This window comes from Cuculus canorus, chromosome 1, assembly GCF_017976375.1.
Source record: "Cuculus canorus isolate bCucCan1 chromosome 1, bCucCan1.pri, whole genome shotgun sequence".
Taxonomy (NCBI): domain Eukaryota; kingdom Metazoa; phylum Chordata; class Aves; order Cuculiformes; family Cuculidae; genus Cuculus; species Cuculus canorus.
In genome coordinates this window covers 163,711,357-163,737,548 of record NC_071401.1, presented here as the reverse complement: position 1 = coordinate 163,737,548, position 26,192 = coordinate 163,711,357, and the positions used below count along the sequence as shown (strand labels likewise).

The 26,192-nt window shown below is 34.8% G+C and overlaps 1 protein-coding gene across 10 annotated transcripts in view; it reads left to right on the top strand.

Annotated features, from left to right (window-relative positions):
• The window catches only part of PPFIA2 (PTPRF interacting protein alpha 2), a 321,457-nt gene that overhangs the window by 86,775 nt on the left and 208,490 nt on the right, over window positions 1-26,192 (top strand). For 2 of the 10 annotated variants that reach the window (XM_054080064.1, XM_054080061.1), the window contains exon 1: window positions 7,424-7,822. The exons of 7 other annotated variants lie outside the window; for them this stretch is intronic. In XM_054080064.1, coding sequence (XP_053936039.1) covers window positions 7,742-7,822 — 81 coding nt within the window. In that variant the 5' untranslated portion in view covers window positions 7,424-7,741. Of the gene's footprint in view, window positions 1-7,423; window positions 7,823-26,192 lie in introns of those variants that run through there. One more of the 10 variants, XM_054080053.1, reaches the window with a different exon arrangement.

Genomic DNA, 26,192 nt, shown 5'->3' with positions numbered 1-26,192 from the left:
AACAGCCATTAGCCCTCAGGACTCTATTGCTTTTTTTTGTTTTATAATCCCATATCTTTGTTGGAAATGTGATTTTAGGCAATATCAGTTCACAAACACTCCCACTGCACTTTTGAAATGAAAATAGCATCAAGAGGTTAAGGACAAGTGCAGAAGAAATAGGATATAGTTTTAGAAGAGACAGTTTTGGTTTTCCACCATGACCACTTATTTTTATAAGGTTATATGTATGACAATGAAGCAATGTGCACTATAGCAAAGTCATGAAGTCTTTTCAAGCTAATATGTAGAATATTATAGCTTGTGAATAGCATTGGAGCAACAGGTCTGACATTTTCAATCTTGCTCAGTCACTCCAGGTACCTGACCTTTTATGTGGACCACAGTGAGACTTGATGCTCAAAATGGCATATAAGAACATCAGTAGGGCTGAGGCAGCTTAGAGAGGCCACTCAAAGACTCAGAATCCTTGAAAATGAGATGAAAGGTGTCTTCAATTAAACAACTAATTTAATTACTGCTTTTGGAAGTATGACTGTAAATATTGTTTCCTTTCACTGTCCTTTAGCAAATTCCAATTGTTGTAATTCCAGAATTGTTGCTCTACTTAGCCGCAGAAGAGAAAAGCTAGTAGGGTAGATCTACCTTTGGGAATCTTGTTAGATCATTGGTAATATTTCAGTTCTTGTACAATGTGAACAAAGGCATGATTATGCAGTTTATGGATTTTATTCTGTTTATTTCTCCAGTTCATGTTCATTTCATTCAGAATTATGTTCACTGACACTATGAAAAAATTCTGAAACTTTAAACAAGTAAGAAAACCAACAGACCTTCTTCTGCAAAAGCCTACTGATATTCACAGTCTTTACTCAAGTGAGTATTCCCAGATGCCATGTAAAATATGGAACTAATCAGTTGTGAATTTTAGCTTTTGATGCAGTTCTTTGAGTTCTTACTCAGAAGACGAGTTTAGCAACTTGCATCAGTCTTTAAGGCAGAAGATATTTTCCTGATAGAGCAGAAGTAGAAATAAATGACAAAGACTATTGCTTTGGCACAAGCTTTCCTGACAGCCTTTATCTTCTAGATATAATTCTGCTACTCATTTTCATTGGTGGTTTACTCTCTTAATAGTTTTTACATTTTTGGTATAGGATACATCTCAATGTATATAAAGATTGCAGATTTAACACAAAATAAATTAATAGAATGAAAATAAATAAAATAATACTGTTAGGAAGAAAGAAATAGTTTTTGAAGGGAGGAGAGACAGGTTAGAGAGAATATCTATTCATAGTGAGCTGTGCTAAGTTTTAGTGCTTGAACGTGTTATCTCAAATTTGCATCTTCTTTTGTTGTTCCATCATACGGCCCTCTTTCTATTTTTAACCTCATGATGAGGCACATAATGTAAGATTTCATTTAAAAAGAAAAAGCCTCTCTGCTGAGGATGATACATAGGCAATCATCATCATCTCTTATGTTCTTTCATAATTTCTTCCATCCTTAATGTACTGTGATCCTCTGCAGTAACTTAAGTGATTTAAATTCTACATTTAATGGTAAGAAACTACTCTTATTTTGCTAAGTACAGCGATCCTACCGTGTATAATGCTACAATATAAACAACTTAAAGGGTGTAAACAATGAAAGTGATATCTAAGTGGTATGACGTGGAGTGAAATAACAAGCTGACTGTTTTCATTATTTCCTTGCTACCATCTGGAGTCACATTATTTTGGAGGTTTTGATCTTGATTCATCAAGAGTTAATTTTACATTTAACTGGAATTTTATTAAAAATACTCATAAATACATTTACTGCTATGATTCTGCATTAAAAGTATCTTTAATTCCAAAGAGCCTTGAGAATTTTTTATGAAATCTGGAGTTATGCCATGAAACAAAAATATAATAGTACCTGGCATCAGAAATGACTGGCAAAAGACACAGGTTGTGTACTAAATATAGCTTAGTATCTGTGCTTTTGACGATTGAATCTTAAGAGTTATAGAGAAAAGTATGCAACTTTTCAAATCAGACAATATACAACTTAGTGGAACAGAGATAAATCTTCCCCCATTTTTTTGTTGTTTTGTTTCATTTCATGTCCTCGCAACTCTGCCATCCTCCCTTCTTTCCACTCGCACATTATACTCAATGTACAGAACACTTTTCTATATTCAAGCTTCATGTTTTCATTCAGTTCCTCTTTAGATTCACTGAATGAGTCACTGTCATCAATATATAACTAAAAAATAGATCAAGCTAGTGCTTATATAAGGTTCATTTCAGTTGCCTAATAAGTTTCTGTATACAGTCTAGATTTACTGATGGTCAAGTCATGTGAAGAAAATACAGATCCAGTGCTGAGGAGTTAAAATGTTTCAGGAAAAACAGAATGGTGTTTGGGATATTTCATTCCAGCATTGTTGAAACATGAGAAAGGAAGTCAGAAATAGAACTATTTAATCAATAAGTCTTGACAGTGTGAGAATTAATTTCTCAGCCCTGTGATGACCAGAACATCGTAGACCACTGCTGCACGAGCATCCTAGCTGTGCTCAATGATTACCTGTCCAGAATGTACAAAAAGAAGAGTAATTTTCTTCTGTTCAAAAAAAAAAAAAAATTGTAAAATCAATCATTGTTTGGACTTATTTGCATTGTGGTTGAATTTGATGATTGGATTAGCTCTTGTATTCATAAACTCACATATCAAATTAGTGATTTTAATTTTATTGACTTTTTCTAGCAAAGAGGTAGTGTTAGAGAAAACTAATTCTGAAATTTGCTATTTATAAGAGAAACAGTTATGAATGTTCGAAGTTTTCTGGTCAGTGAAAGTGCTGACTCTCTGATTTTCAAAATAATTGCAGTACTTGGTAAAATGCCCCAGTATTTGCAACAAAGCAAAGATACTGCAAAAAGGAATTACATTCATACTTGTATTTTCTCTGAAAGGTTCAGCCTTTCCTCTTGTGCTTGAAAGGTAGGCCATTGCAGAGAATATATGTGTTAGTATATGATTTTTCCTTTACTATCATTAACATGCAGTTTATACATGTAAGAGAAGAGATTTTGTTCTGCAGTGTACTTGTCTTCATAGGTTATACAAAACCTTATATTTGAGGTTAAAATAGGGCTCAGAAGTGCATGCTGTCTTGGTACCAGCACTGGCCCTTGTAAGGAACACTTCCCTGTACAAGCACTGATATTTGTATATCCAAGGTACAAAGCAACAGAAAATAATAATGGAAGGTGTTGATAAACAACTGTTATTTACAGAAGCAGGATGAGTAACAGGCTTTACTTATCAATAAGATAAACTGATCTATTTCTACAAGCCATTCTAAAAGGAATTTCTGCTTGTACCCAAAGGCTGAAAGGGAGCAAAAGCTTCCTTGTACTGTGTTTCATTTTCCTTAATTCTGCCTCCCGCTTAATCTTCTGGAAGCTATACCAGCTGGTATATAGATCACTTTCTGAAACTTGACATGTGTGGGTTTTATACATTCTTTAAAGTATATTAATTTGCCTGATGATATGTTTTGTGTTGGATTTTTTATGGAAAAAGCGGATATACTTTTGGTGCAGAACTCCATTAAATGAGCTAAAAGCAAATATAAATCCATTTGGATACAGAGAACAGTTATATGTGATATGTGGCTGTATGAATATATTAATTGCAATTTGATATGCAGTTTGAGTATCTTTTGCCTGAACTGTGGTAAAGATTTAGCATCTTCTCAGCCATTAATAGTTTGAGATCAAAACTCTTTAAACATTAACAGTTTTCAGATTAAAGTAAATTCAGGGAATTTTAGCCAGATGATCGTATGATGTATCATATGATTCTCTGTATTAATGTATGCAACATGTATTAATGAAACATCAATTCAAGTAGAGTATTGTAGATTTTGGAAGCTTAGTAGGGTTCCTCTGAGTCTGTGAAGTAAAAGTGATGTGGTTTGGGTTTAATGTGAAAGCTCTCCCATCTTCTGAGAATAACACACTCTCAATGCTCCTGGAGGAAGGCATGTTTCTTTTAACATGTTTTTCCCTGATAAAGACAGAAATGAGCACAGTGTGCGATATAAGTTTAATGTCTGATAATTTTTTTTTTAAAACAAATATTGTTCAGTTTTAGTATGCAAGCTACTATTATTGTAATAAAAAAGTCTAGATATATGTTGATACATTTTGATATATAGAGACACATATGTATTAGAAGCCCACTAGTTTACACAACAAAAAAGAAGGAATATATGTATATTATACCATTATGTGAAGTACTTTCAAAATTCAGGGACACTAATAAAAAACCTAAAACTACAGAGACAAGATGCGTTTTTAATTTTTTTTAAATTGAAAAACATGCTTACCTTTTTAATATGCTAGTGCTTGCATGATAGAGTTTCTCTTCAGAATATGTAGTGCAACAGAAAAACAGATGCTTTGAGTTAAGTTAAATGACCAGGTTTTATTAAATTAGGTTAGTAATTATCCAGAAACATGAAATTTATATCACATACTGAGCTCATTTCTGTCTTTATCAGGGAAAACCATGTTAAAAAAAACATGCCTTCCTCCAGGAACATTGGGAGTTTGGAGAGGGGTATCGAATTAAAATGCAAAATCAATACAATATAGACACAGAGCTTGGTAGCTCATACATTCAAAAGTAATTGGAACTAAAGCCATCTCAGGAGCATTGCTATGTCTGATACTTTTAAAGATGTAGGAATTCTTTTCTTTTCATATAGGTGATTCCGCTCCTCCCCAACTATTTTCATTTTATTGGAAGACTCATTGGGGCAAGTATTTGAATTGGAATTACACCCTTTGTGAGCACTTCTACCACTGAGCTGTAATCGTGGTCTTTAGATCTGTTTTTTCATTTATCCTGTTTGGTCTTTTTGGTTTCTTTTTTTCTGTTCCACTTTCTGCTCATTTTCAGGCCACGTTGCTAGATACCCAGCTCCATGGTTGTGGCATTCAATTAGAAGTCGGAAAACTGATTTCAGCTTCTCGTTCCGAGAAGGTAGCTGAATCCCAGCTTTGGGTTGCTGGCTTTTCTGAAATATGACTATTTCTCTCTGTACTTGTGACCCATTCTGTCATGTGTCAGGTCCATATTTTACTGAATTTACCTATACTTTGATTCCTGTGAGGAGGCTGGCTTCCTGATTTTCAGCAAAACACTGTTTTACTCAAATGTTTTCAAGTATTTTGAGTGTTACATTGAAATTTCATTCTGATGCTATGAGGGTCCAGCAAATATGTGATGTTGGCTTGTTTCACAGTAAGCTAAAAGAGAGTGTATAGTCATAGCTGGGAGCATTTTCACACAAGGTAAAAGTTAGTGGTAAGACAGAACAACAGTTATAATGCCATGAGTCCTCTCCATAACTATACTGATTAGCTAGGGAGATGTGTTTATTGGAGCTTACTATGGGGTGGGTGGATGATGTGTTTTGATTGTTGTTGCTGGTGTTTTCTTAAGTGCAAATTCTTCCGCGTAAGCAGGAAAGTCAACCCAACAGATAAAAAGATTGGAAGCAGTGCTTTCCAAAGCAGCATTTTTTCAAAATAATGGCCAGCTACATTATAGTGGACAGTGTTCCCAATAAGAGCTCCCAGTGGAAGACTGAAGATGCTGTGCAGTCCTTGAGGAAGAAATAGGAAACAATTAAGTCAAACTACAGCAATAGTGTTTTGATCATGGAACACATTATGGAAACTGTCACTAAAGCAGTTATGTTTATACATTCATATGGAAAATTTGTTAAAGATGTTGGCAATATTTTGGGGGGAATGAAATGAATGAAGGTTTAGCAAACACCAATATGAGAAGATGAACTGAGTTTCCTGTATTGCTAGTAGAAAAGAGGATTAAAAAAGTGAAAGTTGAAGCAAAAGAAGTTCAGAATTAGGTATAGTTTTTTTAGTAGAGCGCTGCAGGGAAATAGCACGTTTGGTGGGTAGATTATAAAGGAGAAAGTATCAGCTCAGAATGAAAGATTCTATACTCAGATTACCAACAATCTGATATCTATCCTTTGACCAGTTGAGGGACCCCTTTGCTAATACCAGCATCTAGATCTTCTGGAAGAGGGGAGAATAATCTGTAATCTGAAATCTAGGTCTCAAGAAAATATTCCAGACACTAGTTTTGCTTTGATTTAGTAAATGTTATAGAAGCAATGCATGGTTATTATAAGAAATTGTAAGAAGTGACTAGGATTTAAGATGATTTTTTTCTCTTTAGCTTGCAAAATGTGATTATTATGCTATGCGCCACACTGTCATACACGTTTAAACACAGACATCTCTGCATTTATCCTAGTTCCTTTCTTAGTCATTTTACTGTAGAAGCTGTATTATCTTCAGTTGCTAAAAGCATTATGATAAAACAGAATAAAAAACAGAGGCAGCCTGGCAATTCACTAGGCTTTTAGATTTTTGACAAGTTTCAGTTTGATAATACTATTTCTTAAGTGATTTCTCTGTCTTTCTGTTAAACCTCATAAATAAAAGGCAAACTGCTTGACAGAACATGTAAAGTTAGTTTTCCAGCCTCTTTACATTTTTTACCCTTTACTGAAACCTTTCTTTTCAGTTTTTGTAAATGGAAATTTTTCGGTGGTGTTGTTGCTAAAAGGTGTCAGGTCCTTTGAATATTACTTTGTTCAATGTCTTCATCTAGCTCAAGTGATCTGTGGGTGAAGGAAAAATGCAATGAATGCTTTTTGGATGTTGGATGCAGGTGTTCAAAAGTGTTATCAACCTTAAAAATATCTTTTTTAAAGATATTTTGCATAGATAATGAGGTGAGCTGTAGGTCTATAGCTTTGTGAAGCATAGTTAGGCTCATATAAAATTTCACCTCTGTACTTAGTAGCGTTAGGCAAACCTTTCCTAAAGAGGCATTCAGACTGAAGATAAGAAAAAAAAAATGAGAAGAGAATGAGAAGAGAGGGGGTTGTAATGTTCATTATGTTTAAACTGACTGTGGTTCTGTAAACAGTCTCACAGATATTTATTTCCCACTATTTGCAGTCTGTAGTAGCACCAAAAAAATATAAGAAATATTAATTCAGAGAGCAATACACTATTGCTTTTATCTAGGCAAGACAGTCAAACCAAAAAAAGACCCGAACACCTGTGTGTTATTTAAAGCAAGTTGGTATGTGTTAACATAGCTGTCAGCAACTGAAATGATGGAATTGTTATAAAATACAGCTATAAACTGAACATAAGACATGCTTCAGGTTAGTCAGAAGAGGTCCTCTGTTTTTCACTGTGCACGCTTGCTTGAAATGAAACTGTGTGTTATTGGTTAACTGGGATGCTTAGCATAATCACTTTGCAAGGCTGTGGTGGAGGGAGGTGATTATCACTGAGAACAGATGGGCAGGTCCAAAGCATTGCCAGATTCTGCACAAGCTCCATGTGCTGTAGGTTCTAGCTTTCTTTTCTTCAGCATTTCTAATTTTTATTCATTGTGCATATTTTGAAGGGCTATCTGAGCTGGAGGTCAGGGATGACCTTACAGTTTAACTCACAGATGTAGGAGTGGGGAATTCAGAGCACTATCACTGCATTTCTGAACGGATGGGGCAGACTGCATTTTGTACGATTGCTTCCCTAAATGTATGAAAGGATTTATGTCCAAGCTTAGCACTCTACTCTGCATCTGTAGCTCTCTGTGGATTGTATTGTGTGTGTGACCAGAGATGATATTCTCGGATATGAACACTGTCTCTGCCTCTCCTAAAGTGCATCCTCCCAATGGGACTCGGTTTTATACTTTTCAGGTAAGCAAACTTTTATAAAACTGAAAGGATTTTTCTTGGTATTTAAACTTTGAGTTAGAGTAACTAATAGGTTAAGAAGCTTATGTGTTAATTGTTTTTATTGATAGGAGAAAATACATAGGAAGTCATTATCATCATAGTAAGTTTACTGCCTTAAAAAAACCTGAGTATGTAAATTGTTCCTAAGCAAACATAAAATTGCATTCACAATGATTGTGCTATTGAATGTCTTTCCCAGTATTATTATTATCTTACAATTCACTATATTTATAATTCCTTATATGGACCCACACTGAGTCTTTCTGTTTAGTTCTGATAAGCACTGTCCTGGCATTATCAGAAATTCCAAATTCATAATACACAAAAAAAAATTTTTAAAACTTTCTATGTTGTACCTGTATGGATTTTTTATAATAATTCGGAATACGGATTCATGCTAGCTGATGCTTAATTTGGTTCATGTTGACAGCAATCATATATGTGCAATTGATAGAACAGCAAACTCTATTGTAAAGATTATTAAGGTTCTCAGTTTTAAGGTAAGTTTTGCCTTATTCAGGTATATAAGCTTGTGTGCTTAGCGAAAGGTAAGAATTTACTATAGGCTCTGAATCTCATGTGTAAACTGGTCAAATTGCAACCATCTTTCAGTAAGATTTCATTAAAAGAAATCTTCAGTACCATGGCTCTGGAAAACTGTGTAATCCTACATTAAAATTTAACCATAATAAAAAACCTCCAGAGCCCCCCTTCCCCTGCTGCTTGTTATAGCACTCTGGCCCTGCAGGGCAATTCAAACACTCCACTACTTAAAGTGGTAATAGGTTTCTCAGTTCAGCCTCTGACACAGTTAGGATTTAAATAACCTTCCCATTCCTGATTGTATAACAGTTTTGTCTTTTTGGTTACTTTATGCTTTTGTAGAGTGATGTCTTTAATGTGTAATAAATCCTATGTAGTCTACCCGAGCAAACAGTCTGAGGCAATTAGAAGTTGATCACAAGATGCATGGCAAAATTCTTTCACAAAATACAAGCGCCCCATGCTTTGGATCCAATAACTGTATTTCATTCTTGTCTTCTTTTAATCCATTGTTTTTAATTGTACCGTCTTGCCCTTCTTACAGTGGTGTCAAATAATAGTTGAGGGCTGTGCAGAAAGAGTGACATTGTCCTAACAGTGACTATCTGCTGATCCTGGCAGTGATTCAGAGACATGAATGCCCCAGGCCTGTTCCTCTACAGCATGACTACTTTTTTTCACACACTGACATCTAAATATTCTGTACAGCGTCCTGTAGCTATGCTCTTAAACATAGTTCCTGATGTCAGATATTTTTTCTGAGTGTCTTGAGCTGAAAAAGTCACTAAAATTAGCATGCTTGGTTGTAATACCAAATGAATATTTTATTATGTAATAATTTATGAAAGTAAGCACTGATAATCAAGTATATAATTCTTTACACTATATATTGTTGCTACTAGCAATCTCTGTGATTACTATAGATATTATGTCACATACAAAAGTTCTCTTTTAGAAATTATTTCTTCCACTGATTTTTAAACTGAGAGGACAGTAAATAAAAGGGAAGTACAACCAAATATCCTATTGTGCTCTGGATACCTTAATGAGCAGTGTTGAATTACCTTGGAGTGTAAAGCTGCTAATTCAGGACAGTCTGTGTTTGTGTTCAAGAACAGCTTGGTGTTATGAGTGCTGCAAGAATCCCTGCAAAATTAAAAAAAAAAAGATAAAAAAGAAAGCCTATATTTTTCTGTGATGGATACCTTTAATTATTTTTTTCTGTTTATTTGTTTACATATGTGCAGTATAATGAAAGATGTGTGAAGCAACTTTCCACTTCTTGCCTTGGCTTCCATTGTCACTCCTTGCTTCCTGGCTTTTGATCACTGTATTTGCAGTACCTTCTCTTTCCCTCTTGAGTTACTTCAGTCCTTGCTTATGAACATAATAATCACTAAAGACTTCATGTGACTTTTGTTAATTTTCTTGAGTTGTTTTAAACCACTTTCACTTTTTGCTTTCCTATTTGTTCTATTGTTTATATATGTTACGCTGTGGTCTCTGCAGCACAGAATCTCTTTCATTTAAATAGCTTGCAAAGTTATGGGACAGCTTAACTAGTTCTTAATTTGGTATGTACTGGTATTTAACCTAAATGTGTGAAAATAATTTTAGCAAAACCAATGTTCTAGCATGTTTAAAATGGAATAAATACTAAAATTGTGAGATGAGGGCCTGCACTCTGACTGAAGGAGGGTAATGAGTGATTAAGCTACTGAATCAATTGTACGTTGATGTAATGACAAAGCAGTTGGATTAACTGTACATTGATTCAAAACCAAGACATATTCATTCTTTCAGAAACAAAAATGGTACAGAAGGAAGCACAAAGCATGAATGCAAGTTGTAACTTTGTTATTGGCATTTCATTGATATTCATTGAAATGAGATTGAATTGGGCTCTACAAGCCAAGGAATCCAGCTAGCCATCCAGGGATGCATCTAGCAGAGCACATCCCTGAACATTTCATCCACTCATCTTTTAAATACCTCCAGGGATGGTGATTGAACCACCTTCCTGGGCAGCTTGTGTCAGTGCCTGATTACGCTTTCAGTGAAGAAATGTTTCCTGGTGCCTAATCTGAACCTCCCCCGACACAACTTGAGGACATTCCCTCTCTCCCTATGACCTATCACTTGGGCACTTGTGGCACTTTGCCACAACCTCCTTTCCGGTAGTTGTAGACAGTGACAAGGTCTCCCCTCAGCCTTCTCTCCTCTAAGTTAAACAACCCCAGTTCCCTCAGCTGCTCCTCATAGGGCTTGTCCTCCAGCCCCTTCACCAATTTTTTGGTGAACATCATCTGGATTTGCTCCAGGACATCATTGTTTTTCTTGTAGTGAGGGGTCCAAAACTGAACACAGTATTTGAGATTCAGTCTCACCAGTGCTGAGTACAGGGGCAGAATCACTTCTCTCATCCTGCTGGCAATGCTCTTTCTGATACAGGCTAAGACACCATTGGCCTTCTTCGCCCCCTGGGCACATTGCTGGCTCATGTTCGGTCAGCTGTCAACCAAAGCCCCAGGGTCCTTCTCTCCCAGGCAGCTTTCTGGCCACTCTTCCCCAAGCCTGCGGCGCTGCATGGGCTTGTTTTGTCCCAAGTGCAGGATGGGACACTTGGCCTTGTTGAACCTCATCCCGTTCATCTCAGTGCATCAATCTATTCCACTTCGTTGCAGCTTTTTTAGCTTCTTTGGTCTTCACGATGTCTAGTGTTCATAAAAAGTTTTCAATTTGAAAATTACTTTGGTATCTGCAACTGTCTAGAAGCTATGAAATTCCTAGTGCCTTTCTTCTGCTCAGGAAATCTGTCCTGAAATTCTGCAAATGTTAAAAGCATGATTTGATTCAAAATAGTTGCTGAACCACCTGCTATAATTAAAGGAAGCTTAAGCTTTGATCCCTAGACTATGCTTAATTAAAGCAATTAAAAAAGAAAACTCTGTGAGAGGAGGTCATATAAAGAAATTATATACTGTATGAAAGGATGAGTAATGCTACTATGATAAGAGTGAAGTTTTGTGCTAATCAAGGCAATACCAGAATTTAGTGTACTTGAATATCTCTGTTTCATCTTGATTTGCTTGTGCCAAACTTGGCAGACTTCTGCAACGATATAACAGAAAGCTGTGATTTTCTTTCTTTTTGTCTTCAAGCCTGATAAAAATATAATATTTTTGTTACTCTGTGTGGATAAATCAGTCTGCTGGCAGTGCCACAGTAAGCATGTATCTTTCATGAACATTGCAAACATCAAAGTCCAAGCGGTAACATTTCCTTGCTCTGTGGTTGGTCTTGCATATCACTGTATTTAGTATTTATTTGTGTAAAATAATGATACAGGTTGAAATGTTAGGATCCAAAAGGAGATATTTTTATTGGTTATGAAATGGAAAACATAAGTGCACTGCAAAGATTTTTTTTTTTGATCAAGCTGGTTTTATGGAGAAATTGTGGAGAGTTCCTTATTTATTAATGTATAGCACAAAGCAACTTAATTTTGAAACTTCAGATTGCATTATTTAAAGTTGTGTAATACTGCTTTTATAATTTAAACCAACTTAAATTTATGTTGGTGTTTATCATATCCAGTAATTTTTTTTTGTTTTCTTAAATCAGTTGTCTGCACTAATACATGTGAATACTAACTTAGAATACTAATTACTAACTTCTAAACATTCCAGGTATCTTCACATTATACACAACATCCGTTTCAACCGAATTTGAAATGGCAAGAAACTTTTTTTGTTTCAGCATCTTTCCTAAAGAAAAAATACTGAAATATTTCTGAGTACAGTACTTTTAACTCTTGTAACTTTCATTTATTAAGCTAGGCACACATCTAAAGCACAGATCTAAGCATAGACCTAATTAAGGGCTAAAAGTAGTTGACAATGGGCGGGATTTAGCAGCTGGGTACATGTAGTAGAGAAACAAGCACAGTCAACTTTTGTCAGCACATGGAGTCTTATGGATCCAGATGTAGCTTTAGCTTTAAAATTGGTGGTATTGTAGTGTTTCCACGTATGTTAAACACAAACTTTCAAATACTTGGAAGCAATACTAGTCGATTTAAAGTCAGATGAGATTTGTGATTTATAAACTCAGGACAGCTAGAGTATACTCCCTTTTGCTAATGAGTACTGCTGATCTTTTCTGAAACCCTGGGAAGTTATAGCAATTTTTTAGAGTTATCTAATGATTGGAAGGTCTATAAAGAAATAAAATTACTTTCTTATAAGACCTGCAGAGAAATCCTAAAATATTTATATGACATGAAAATGGAAATACACTATGAACTACTAAAAATGCATTGCTGATCGAAGGTTTGAAACTGGGTTACTGGGAAACTGTGAAACATTTCTATATATAAAACATATCTATCACCATGATACTGATTACTACTGTTTTTTATTTCTTAGCAGCTAAATGTTACAATGCAGTAATAGCACATTAACAAAAGAATGGAAACAAAAATGTTACTTTCTGCTAGGGAATGTACTTTGAGCTGTGTTGGAAAAGAAGTATATACTAGATACACTCATTAATTTTCCTGTTAATTCCTATAATAATAGTTTAAATGAACTGTATACTTACACAGAACTAATAGTTTATTTTGTCTTATACTATTAGGGTTTCAGTAATCCTTTTTCTTTTCTGTATCTTCTTATATAGAAAAAATAAATGAAGAAAAAAAGCCTTTCTTACAAGAGAAAGTATCTTGTTAAAATTTATAATTGCATTTATTAACACACATTTATTGTTAGATTATGCTTTGGACAGGTGTGTTATGCTACTCTGATTAGTAGGCCATAACATCTAATTTTTTCTATTTTGTTGCCATGCATATTTCTGTGCAATATAATTTAATATCAAAGACAACAGCTTTTGAGTTTCTTTGCACAAATCTCCAATTCTCTGAAGAAAATATATTTTTTGGTGATGGAGTTGGGGTATTAGTCATCTTGTATTTGACCTGATCACTCATACCACTACAAAATTCTTGTGAAATATGTATTTCTTGACTCTATTCCTACTCAACACAGACTTAATTGCATGTGTGGAAGACATACCATATACAACATGCAGAATGGGACCAAAAATTTGTGCATACTTTCAATGCTGTGTCACCAGGTCCACATAAGAACTTTGGAGTCTGGTCTTATCTCAAACCATTCAGCTGGCTAAACGTGTGGGCAGCTCCTTCCAGCAACCCTCTGCCAGGCATGGGTTTTGTTCCTTAGTTTTAGCTAAATAAAGATTTTTCTTTTCTTAATGAATTGATGTGGTACTCTTTTTTGCAAACATAAGGTGAAAGTACTAGAGGCGTGTTCTTTCTGAGAGATGCAAGTCGATAGCAAGCTGGTGGTAAACAGCACTAAAAAGCCAACTATAAGAGGAGTCAACGGAATAATTGATTTTGTGTGCAAAATGCTGTGGTACAGCTCATGTGGGTTGTAGACTTCAGAAGGTTTGAAAGCTGTCTTAGTGAATATAAATAACAACAGTAGCAGAAAGGCTGTTGGTGAGGTGTTTTTAAAGACTTCTGACATGTTGACAGTGACAGAAAATAGTAATGCTGGACCAATACTCTACCCTGTAGCCAAAAAAAAATCATGAAAAATACTGAGCAGTGTCAAAGGCAGGACACAATAATAAAGTGATTACCATTGCAAATAGCTTGGAAATATTTATAGCTGTATAAGTGGGTTTTAGATAATTTTGAAATTTAGGAATTTCAGAGTAATAATTTGAAGAACATTGTTACAGGCTCTTTTACTCAGAAATAAAAGACAAATTACAATAGAAGCTGGTCTTACTTTTCAAGTGAGTGTTATTTATTCTTATTTACTATTACTACTCTGTGATGTGTATTTTTATTACCTGTTTGTGAGGAACAAACTTAAAACTTTACTGCTCAAATACAGATGTTTTAATGCAGTGTTAATCTGAATGTACCTCAAAATATCAATGTTTTCTGTGTTCAAACAATTATAATATTTTGAAGGAGAAATATTTTACTATTTTTTACATTAAAACATGTTATAGCAAATAAACTTTCAATAAGTTTCATCTCGTAGTGCTGTTAATTTTTCATTTATTTCTTTATTTTTGTAAAATTGAGGCGACCATGAGCATTTGTTAATCAGCCCAGCCATACTGACAATTAGCAGATTTAATGATCTTGCCAAGCTGGTGACAATATGGCACTTGGACTCCAATATGGAATAGAACTATTCAGGCTGATGGGAAAATTAGAATATTGTCTAAGTGTTCAGCTAAAAAGCCTTTAAACTGTGATATGAAGTGTTTAATATGATGTGCCGTAAGTATCTAGAGGAACAATTTTGTTTGACCAAGGGGATTTTTTGCCTATTTGTGTTGTGCCAGAAAATTGCGATTTGTGGCCATCAGAGCTCATGAAAGATAGTATGTCCTCAGCATCAGCAATCCTGTCCACACCCGTGACAAAGGGGCTATCTTTGTAAAGCTACTTGTTTCCTGGTTAGCTTCTGATTTTTAGCTGGAATCATGCTGAGAGTTGCCCCAACTGCCACCATACACCCTCTTCCTGCTAAAAAATCAGTGGCGCTGCATGGCCTCATTTTCCATAGTTTTTTTTCCCAGCCAGTCAATAAAACGGTCTGATAGCTTTTATGAATATGTTGTTCTGCATGCTGTGAACTGGTGACTTGACTGAATATTAACTGACTGTTTTGATCTATACATATATTTGCATCCTCCTCTGGGTAGAAGTACAGATAGCTTAAGGAAGAGATGCAAAAGGTTATGGTTCTAGGATAAGCCTAATTACCATGAATTTGGTAGTGGAAATCAGAAAAACTAATCCTTCTCCCCAAAATCCGGAAGACAAAGCTAAACATATGCACACACACAAGTACATGCTTTCCAAAAAGCAGTTAAGAAAATAATCAAGCATGGAAGGATTCTGTCTATAGTATTTTTCAATTGTGGAGACTTAGAAAACTATGTTGTTTACACCACCACTACCTCCCTCCCAAAAAAAATAAATTATTAGAATAAGCAAAGACTACAGGACCTTAAAATACACACAGAAAACAGAAAAACCTTAAAGGCTTTGTGTCTTAAGTCAATATTTATGTAATATTTTGTCCATGTGATAGCATTTTTTCATATTTAATTTGAACAGTAACCAAGCAGAGCCACCAATGCACCTTTCCTCTGCAGAATTCCTGTAACTGAGAATGTGCTGATTCTACTTTGCAAAGTAACGTTATAAAGAGTTAGCAAGTACCTTCCCTTTTTCTGCCAGAAGCACTGGGGCTAAAATATAGCTTCCATATCTTTTGCAGCTGAGTGAATGTAACCAATAAAGCAAGGTACCAGTAGGAGGAATAGCAATAGGAGTGCTTTCCTCCTGTTCCAGAAATAGGATCATGGTACAGTTTCTGAATCATAGCTGGAAACCATGTTTCTGGCTCATTTTCAGATGTTCCTTCACTGTTGGATTCTGAAGCCAGGCTTCTTTTATCATAATTTGCATAGAAAATAAAACTAGGGAAGAAATGTACTAGCATTTTCCAGAATAATAAGAATAGTAAGGATTATTACACAATAATGTGTGTTAGCTTGATATTGGTTGGTCCATTCTCTTAACAGAATGCAAGCTGTATCAAGTGAGATAGCAGAAATTACCCTACACTAATTAAATATCCTTCAAGAGCTGGAAATACCGTATATCAACACTTAATAAAAAAGTTTTCCATTTGGGGAAAGGTGTTGTCTAGAGAAAGATACAGTTGCATAGAAGCAGCTTATTAGACTTGGAAAAAAATAGGTAAGTGGAATTAGTATAATTGCTAGATATCATAATATTCACTTTATTTTATATACAGCATTTTGTACTCACAGATTTTTTCGCATATAGTTCATAAAGTTGTAAGGATCTGTTTCTTGCATGTTATCCATGTAGCATTTACTCATGCAGTCTTCATTATAAACAACATCAGCAGGTGGTTGATCTACCTGCAAAGTTTTTCTTTTTCTTACATCTGTTTTAGGAGCAATGAAAAAAAGCAGATGAAGACAATGTAAAATACTGGGCATGTTGAACTGTCCTATGATTGCAGGCAAGCAAGAAATGCATGTATTTAGACAAGTTGAGATGTGAATCAATATTTTGCTGAGGAATAGACATAGACATGCCTATAGACATGCCTCTTTCTGGGAAATTACTGTGATAGAAACACTAAAGTAAATATTCCAATACTATCTATGCATAGTTTGTATTTTCATTTTGAAATTTTCAATATACACAAGATTTTTAATGCTAAACTTCTTCATAATGATTTCAATTAAAAATAAATCATTTTGACTCATCTGTTCCTGTCTACTTCATTATTCAGTTGGCAGTTATGCTTAACATAACATTTATGGAGGACAATGATGTTAGGAACATTTTGAAATGACAGCTGACATAATTTTATTGATATTGTGATTCACTCAAATATGTAAACAAATAAGAAAAATATGGATTCTGTATTTCTACTGAAAGCATTAGAACTACTGATTCATGGAAATTTAAGTGATCTGTTTATATTTTTTCACTCAAGGAATTATACAGTTTCCAGTTTCATATGACTAAATGTGCTTGTTCCTATGAAATGTGTTATTTCTAGTGACAGGTCTAAACAAAGTATGAGATAATTTTTTTTAAGATTAATTATTGTAATATTGCATACATGTTGATGGCACAGTAGATACTTTGTCTACACGATCAACCATAAAAGTGTTGGTGCTGAGCAAAGCTAGATTGGTGAGGAGATGCCAGTGGCACTGAAAATGCACTGAGGGTGCGATCATAAGTGGAGATACGCTTGTGCTATAAGACTAAGTGAGATGCAAGGGAAGATGCTATCTGGATTCCTGCATTTATGTATCTATTAGTAAGTACTCTGGCAAAACAAAAGTTAATCTCTAGAGCAAAAGAGGAGAATCCAGTGTCTGTAATCCATGCTTGGGGGCCAGGTGGGTTATTTTGGAATGGATTTATTTAGGTCTCATTGGGTCAATGTTCATGAACAGATGGTAAGCAGATGCACTCTCAGAGATCATCTTTCAAAATTTCATTTCATCCAGGAGGGATCCAGTTCAGGAACTCTGAAATCAATTTATGATGCAAATCAAAGCAAGCTGACACAATGGGGAAATTTGTTTCAGATCTCCTGATGCAAACAAAAACACTAATGTAGACTTGATTTCTCTAAGGGCAGGTTTGGATAAGCAGCATTTCACAGTAAGGGTCAAGTTCTGTGAGTCCCAAATCATGTTATGGGAGAGCATATTCCTCTGAAGGACTCCAGAAAAAAAAGTCTACCTTGTGTCAAGATAGTCTTCATCAATATAATTATATTGGTGGGGACTACATTGAGTCATTTCAGATGAGTCTTTTCAAGGCATGCTATTGTAGTGTGTTTTATTATTTTCCTAGGACTTTTACCGAAATACATATTATGTAGAGAAAATTATTATTAGGAGGTTACATTTCTGAGCAAACAAAAAAGTATTAAAGTACAGTTTTGATAAAGAAAAAGATTTTTTGACATAAAATTATAGAAAACTCTTTTCTTTACCATACTTTTATATTAGTAGTAGGCAGACAGAACATCCTTTCAGGTAAATAATGGAGTTTCTGTTTCATGTAGCTGGAAACCTGAATTCCAGATGGGTTGAGCAGACATGTTTGATGTATCTTATAAACTTTTAAAGTCTATACGGCCTCTGTTGGCCTGAAGCCTTGGATGGCATGGCTAGCAATGTAATAAACAGTGGAGCATAAGCTAAATATGTGCTAATCTGTGCTCAGCAAAAGAATGAAATTAGTCACTTACACTAACCACACGCATACACACATCTATTGCTTGAAGTCAAGCTGTACACATCAACATTTGTGCTTTGAATGAAGAACTAATGACAGTAGTGAGTCTGTTACACTCAGATGGAGGATAGCTTGCTTGAGGTTGTCCATGTATTTTCAGATGGCCAGTAAGAGACACCAAAAGATTTCTAAGTTTGAATAAACCAAAGCGGTATATGAAAACTGAATATAGAATTCTCCATCAGCTTCCAGTTTAGTACCAGAAGAAACAATCATCTTTCCTTTCAGCTGGTGTAGCAATCACCATCACAGTTCTTGGATATAAAACTAACACAGCTCATGTAAATGTAAGGGAATGAAGAAAGAATGAGCAGTTTTGGAACAACCTCACAGAGATGATCAGTCATAGTTTGTTGTTTGTTTGGGGTACTTTTGTTAAATTTCAGGTAATGGTATGGAAGTCAATGCATTTAACGAAACTATTAATCAAGGAGCCAAGAAAGAAAACAGGGCAGTAGGGAACACAAACACTAAACTAGAAGTTTTCCATTAAACTAAAGACTGTGTCAATTCTACATGGACAGCCCACTAGGAAACATTATTTTTTACTTCTGTTTTTAAACACAGTATCTTTATGAGCACACATGAAACTTCCTTACTGATATAATTTTTAAGAGATTTATTAGAATTCCTGGAGGTATGATGGGAAGCTGTAATGGGTTCACTGTGGAGGAGTAATTCTTTGAATTGCTTCTTGGATTTCTGGCAAGCAGTGGAATAGCTATCCTGATTTAATCAAAGTAATATTGGAATCATCAGTCATGATTTTCAGTTAGAACTTAATTGCATTTGGCATTTACCATAGTATATCATGTTTAGTACTTTTTTTTGCTCTCTTTCAGAAATCACTATTTGTTGTTGCATCTATTTGAATAGTAAGAAACCAAAATATATAAGTTACGTTGAGATATTTCCTAGTGTGTTCTTTTTTTTTCTATAAGGGTCACTCAGTGAATAATATGTAGAATATAGCTGCCACTGAATGCAGTAGAAACAAATATCTTTTTGTCCAATACTGTGCTCTACCCTACACAGCACACCTTTTGTGACTAGAAGGCAGGCAGTACTTCCCACAAATAATATGAAAGCCTGTCCCAGTTTGTACATACCCTGAAGGAACTCTCACTTTTGCCGAGTTCTGCTATTACACAAGTCAAATCTGAAGTTAATAATGAGTCTCAGTTTTGTCAGTATTCACTGCTCACTGGCACTGATTCCACTTTTCCAGACAAAGAAGTTTTGGAAATGTGGTCTTACCTTTCAGTGGCTCTCTAAAATAAATAAATACAAACTGACACAAAAATATTCCTTGATCAAGCTCCTTAATTCATTCAGGTTTTGTGTAGTAAATGAATCTAGCAGTATTTCAAATAAATGAATATTTGTTTTCTCCTGGCAAGGCAAAAATACATATTTTTCACTGCATTTCACTTTCCCCCCTCTCACTACCAGCATTTCAGACCCAGCAGAACATTGTGTTATGTACAGCACCTTTCGCGTTTGTTCAATTAGAGCTCCTGACGATGACAGTGGACTAGAACTGTAACGTTCATTGGCTGTTTACGTATTAAATGTATAGTATGTTTTTGCTACCTGTTAAAGATACCTTTAACTGGATTCTTCTTGTAGTTTTTATTAATCTTCATTACTTTTATTGTTTTCTGTTATATAACTTCGTTGTAAAGTTCCCAGATAACTGTAATTTTTAGCCTGCTCTCTTACAGGGCATTGTCTTCAAATAAACTTCTAATAATTTCAAGTTACAGTTTAAAGCTACACACTTTTGGACAAGTGTTATTGTACAGTCATGGTCAAGCGTGATTTGGGGGATTAGACAGCATATAGACAAAATAGCCTTTATGCAGAATTACATTTATAAGCTCAGACTAAATCAGCAAGGATAATAAGGTAAAAAAAAAAAAAAAAAAAACCAACACAACCCCCCCAAAAAAGCAACCAACAATAGAAGAAACTTATTGTTGAAAGTTTCTCACAGTTCCTCACTTCAGTTATTACTCTTCCAGGAACAGTGATATATGGCAACACTTCATAGACTGCATCTTATTTCCCTATTTTAAGCAGTACAACTCCTTTGGATATTTGAGGTTCAGGACAAGTTGCATCCTCTCTCTCATGTTTGGCTTGTGAGGAAATGCATAACAGGTCTCTGAAACCAACTCTTCTTCCATTACATGTGATTTTTTAATATTCATAGACTATTTATAGAGAGAAGCTTAGTCCTCTGGAAGCATGAAAGTATCGGTGATGTATTAATGTCAAATTTAATCTCAAGTCATTGCAAAACAACAACTGAGAGACTAGTCAATCTTTTTTATTCAACAAGTGGAGAATTTCATTAGATTATCTAACTTTAAATGCCCTTCCATTTTAATGTAGGTGTCTTCTACTGAAATGTAATACTTATCTGTAAGAATTTTTAAATGTGATTGCTAGAAGTGGAAAAATGAAAGAAAAAAAAAAAACATTAGCTCCTTTAGCCTACATTATGCTGTAAGTTGCATCAGCTCTTTGCTTTCCTGTATTAACAGAGAAATCTGATGTGCATTGAAGTCTTTTAACAGCAGCTGCTCATCTTGTTTGAGTCTCAGTGATGTCCATTGGAATATACCGAGAACTTTTCTCATCAACCTTGGACCCACAGTGCTCTTATTTATGGGCATAGGCATCTTTTGTTTAAAAACTGTGCTAAAGAAATGTGATGGCACAACCCTGAAAACAGGCAGTAGTAGCACTAGTTGTTGCATCTTTTGGTCAATTCTTATCTCTAAACTAAAAGGAATGTGATTGAATTGTTTCAAGCCACTAATACTTTGTGGCTAAAGAGCAGTTTTCACTCTTCTAGTCAATCAGAATAACCAAATTACATAATGGGGACTCCACTGTGGTCTGTGACTCTGTCTGTAGAGTAATAGTGGTGGGCTTTACTAGAGCAATAGTATGTCCAGTCTATTGTAATCATTTAAGGAGAAAAGAAAATTCATAAATTCAAAAGAAATGCACGTGGGAAGACTCATGTTCTTATTTGTCAGTCTTTTAAGATAAAAATTTAAAGGGAGAGTTAGCACTCCATTTCTATTGTAAAATCAATTGCTATACTACCTCTCCAAAAAAAAATAAAAGAGTATAATGCTCCCTTCTCTGTATGACAGACCATTGCTTTCAGGGGAGTTATCCCTCATCTATGACTATAAGGACCTGTGTATCTTCACAGGACAAAATCTTGTCTGCCATGTAAATTTGCTATCTGTCTAGCTTGTGCTACAAATAATATGTCAAGTGAACTGAAATCAGGCAGATTATTATTTCCTCTCAGAGAAGATTTTCGTCTTTCTTTAGAGAAGTGCTGCTTGCAGGTGTACCTGTAGCTCAGTTTGTACAGTCACTGTGTTTAGTAGCATAGTCAAACATTGCTGCTTTCAAATATTTCCTGCTGCCATTGCAGGACTTATCTTTTGTTTGGATTTTTCTTTTCTCCCTGAAGTGCTGTAATGATGTTACAAAACTTCAACACAAGTGTTTTGGAGCAGTTTCTAGGTCAATGGTAATCTAATCCTTTTATGACTTCAGGAGCACTGACTTTTTAAAATAATACATATTTTGTATTGTAAGGTAAATCACAGGAAGTAGATCAGTACTTCCAGCATGTTTATTAGTTGGTACTACAGAAGATTTATTTCTTTTCTGACATTTATTCTGAAATGCCTTGATAAAGCTTTACCCTGTAAAATTTGAGAAATGCTCTTGAGAATTATTTCTTATAGCAGTACTTTTCTTATTTTCTTTTTCTTATAGCAGTTACTTTTTCACTTGAATTTTTTTCCTCAGTAATTATATATTAAATAAATACATATACATGAATTTCAATATGTGTGTGTGTATACATAAGTCTGTCTATATTTCCTTATGGAAAAATAGCACTTTGGAAGCTGATACAAATGGCAGGACATCATAAATCTTTGGAGCACTGCAAGAATTCTTAAGAGTAGGGGTGTTTTTTGCAATTTTGAGGGATTTCAGCAGTCAGAGTTTAAAAATATCTCTGAGAAAGAATGAGTTCTTACACCTATGTAGCCGTCATTAGATGTCACACACCACTTAGATGTGGTCTTGAGTGTTATTTAATTACTGACAGTATTCATAAAAAGTTTTGTGATTTTCCAGACAAATTTGAGGGTATGGCAATGTCATCTTGCTTTGCATAGGTGCAATCAGCTAAGGGCTTATTATATGGCCTCTGAGTAGAATAATACACTAGTAAAATTTGGATGTCCTGGTGGAGTTGCAACTGAAGTCACTTGAATACAGTTCAGGATAGGGGTTTAGCCTTGCATGCTGAACTTCCTAATATGATAGAGTCATATGTTGAATATGAGGTATATGAAATACTTGCATATCTCAGGACTAGTTTTTTGTATGACTAGTCAGGAGCTCTGTAAGTAGAAGGTTTTTTTTTTATTCCTCAACCTTTTGACTGCTTTCAGAATGCCATAGTTAGGGCTGTACAGAAAACTGGTGAGCAAAAAGAGTGTTTACCTCCATTCCTCCAGGAAAGAATGAACAGTGCAGGCAATTGTTTCTCATTATTCCCATTTGTTATCTGAGTGAAGCAAACTTCACCTTAAGACTTTTACCTCTTGGAGACTCCTAGCCTTAAGGACTCTGGGGAAAGTCAGCATAAAGTAGGAACATATTTCCTCTCAGGGATTCATTCATAGAATGCCAAATGTCAGATAACTGCTTTTGAATAGTTTATTTCAGTTTCAGGAAAAAAAGTCTGTTAGTTGTTTCTTCAACGAAGAATGATTTCAGAGCTGTGAGGTGAGGAGCCAAGGACCAGATGCACAAGGAGATATTGGCATGTCCCTCATTTTGGCTCAAAGCTTTCACTAAAAACGTAGGAATGCCATTGAATCTAAGTGTAAATACACAATTAAGTGACAGAAAATTTGGATTGCATATACACTCAAGCACTTGTAAGACATGAAAATCACATCTAGCTTATCTTTTTCTCCAAAGGTAGCTAAAACAAGGGAATGAGGTATGTTGGCTAATACAGTTCTCTCCATAAATATGTCAAGACCAAAGGAATTTGCTTTTGGCAAGTCAGCATTTACAAAATAATCCCTGATAATTCCCTGTTCAGCAAATGGAAACATAGCAGATCTCCTACATCTCTGCAACTGAGCAAAGGGCTAGAGTTAGGTCTAACGAAGATCACTGATTCTTGTAGGAGAAAGAATTTAAAGAGGCACTAATTGTATTTATTACATGATTTTACCAAGGAGACAATGAGCATTAATTTGGATCTTGAGAAGCTTAAATAAGAAGGACTCATAGTGTGGCTGAAGAATATGCTGGAAGCTTTCCTATGGCAGCTGCAGTGTTTGAGATCCAAATCATAAAATTGGATTGCATATCTCACACATAAAAAAGGATATGGATATTTTCAAATTTAAGTCCCACTCATTCTGTGTACCAGCTGCTTCATCATCATTTAGTCTCCTTTTATTCCACTTACAGTTATGGTATAGTTACAGTTCTTTTAACATCTTATTAAACATGACAAAAATATACATTTGGATAGCAGTTGAGTACACAGTATGGTATGACTGCAAGGTATAATCTCTTAAAGGAATAATAAAAATGTTTTCATTCCATATGTTCAGTGTATTTGGGAAAGTCAGGCATGTTATCTCTGATTTTTCACCTCACTTTTGCATGAAACCAGTGTAAAATTGGAAAATCAAACACATTGTTTTCTTCCACTTCATTTCTTCCAAATAATAGTGTTATGTTACTTCCTGACAAGGTGTAATTAACAGCTCTGGATATTTTTCCTAAACTAAGTTTTTTGATTCTTGAGAAAACTGAGCTGTGAATTTATCTGTCCAAGAGAAAGCAAGCAGGTTTCTTGCAATCATTGTTTTATTTACATATATGTGAGTCTTTGTGTGTGATGTGTCAAAGTAATTTAGATTATATATACAATTTTCTAAATGTTGGGGCACAGCTAGGACATTTCTTTTGCTAAGTGAAGGCACAATTCTACTTTTTCTCTTTTCAGAAACAAGTTTGGTTTAGAAGTCAAGGGAAACCTAGATTCCTTCCATTTTCTGTGTTTCGGGGTCCGCTGAGGACTCATCTTTTCAATATAAAAGTTTCACCTTTACTTTCAGGGGAAGGTTCATCTCTCTTGATATTCTATACCTGTACTGTGAAGCTCTACCTAGACTCCTAACATTACTTGCAATTCCAGCAGGCTCTTTCTGCATTCTGTGCAAACAGAAACTACTGTAATAGTATCTGTTTCTAAGACTTGAGAGTTGAGGATGATTATCTTCAATTTTTTATGGGCTGATATTTGGTCAAATAGAACTTATGTGCAGTGTCCAGAGGCTTAAGAGTGAATATTTTTTGGTTTTTTTAAAACATAGCTCATAGTTTTACATTTTGAAAATTTATTGATGAAAACTTAGTGTGTGTGTGTTCACTGGGTACTTACTTGGAGGAAAACAAATCGAATATGAAGAATGTATGTTCCAATCACCTTCTGAAAAATGGATAAAGATAAGCTGACAGCAAGATTCGATGTGACTGTTTGATCCTTTCTTGTCTAGCATTATTTTAGAGACCGTGATATAGTGACTTTGTGTTATGGAAATAAACAACATTCACTGATTTTTATGTCAAATGTTATGTATATAACCGTCATAAGACTAGAGATTTCAGGGATGAATAAATGCAGTTTGGGTTTTTAGATAAATCTTTCTTTTAACAACACATCTAAAAATACTGTTTACTCACATTTGTAGCAGAATTTTCTATGCTTCCAAATTTGAATGCTCTCTCTATGATATGTTTACTTTGCTTATACTGCTGAAGGATATTTCTGTCTGTTTAATGTTCAAAATAGTTTTGATATAGTTCTATCTGTCAAGAATTGAGGGACAGAGCAAAACAAAAGAATTATGTCAAAATTTACATATCAATAGATCAATCTTGTTTTAAGAAATAATAGTCCACTATACTTTATAAGAACCATATATTAAAATTGTCAGCTACTTTAAATGCTATATGACCATTTTTTGATAAAAACAGAGGAACTATAGAGGTTGATTTAAAAAAGTCAGAGAGTTTAAGGGAAAACCTGTTCAAATTTTGTATATTTTGTCTAATCTTGACATCAGACATCAACTCTAGTTAAAGCGAAAACCTTCTCCTTGGTTGAAGTAATACACTCAGGTTTGTAAGAGCAAAATTTAAACATATTCTTGCTGAAATTCAATGGAATTTTTCACTTTTATAAAGTGATAAAGAAGGATATTTCTGCAAAATTCCAGTAATGATCTTATGAACAAATTCTATAAAAGGAGTTGTTTGATTATCTCTCTTATTAAAGTGTGTGTATGAAACTAATTGTAGATTTTCCCATGCAGTATGGCTGAAAGTTAAAATCTATACCAACTTGGTCTTTTCTGCATCCTATTTGATTTCATACTGAAATCCATCATAGGAAGAAGATAGTAAATTCCACAAGTGCATCCATCAAATAAAAGCGTGCATCCAAGTAAAAGCATAAATCAGGCATAACAGATTGAGAGGCAACTTTCATTTTGTCCTCTGGCTCTGAAAAGTAAGTTTCTCCTTAAGGAGAAGTAGAAAGACCAAAGAACTGCAGCTTTTTACACTACTTCAAGCCGTCTCTGATGGTCATAATACTACTCCATAGCAGCTTATGAACACTATGACCTGAGTAGTGGGGTGATATATGTGTGGATGTGCTAAGTTCTTGAAATCTTTAATGATTTGGCTCTCGAGTAGTGTAGTTAGGTGGTTTGTAGC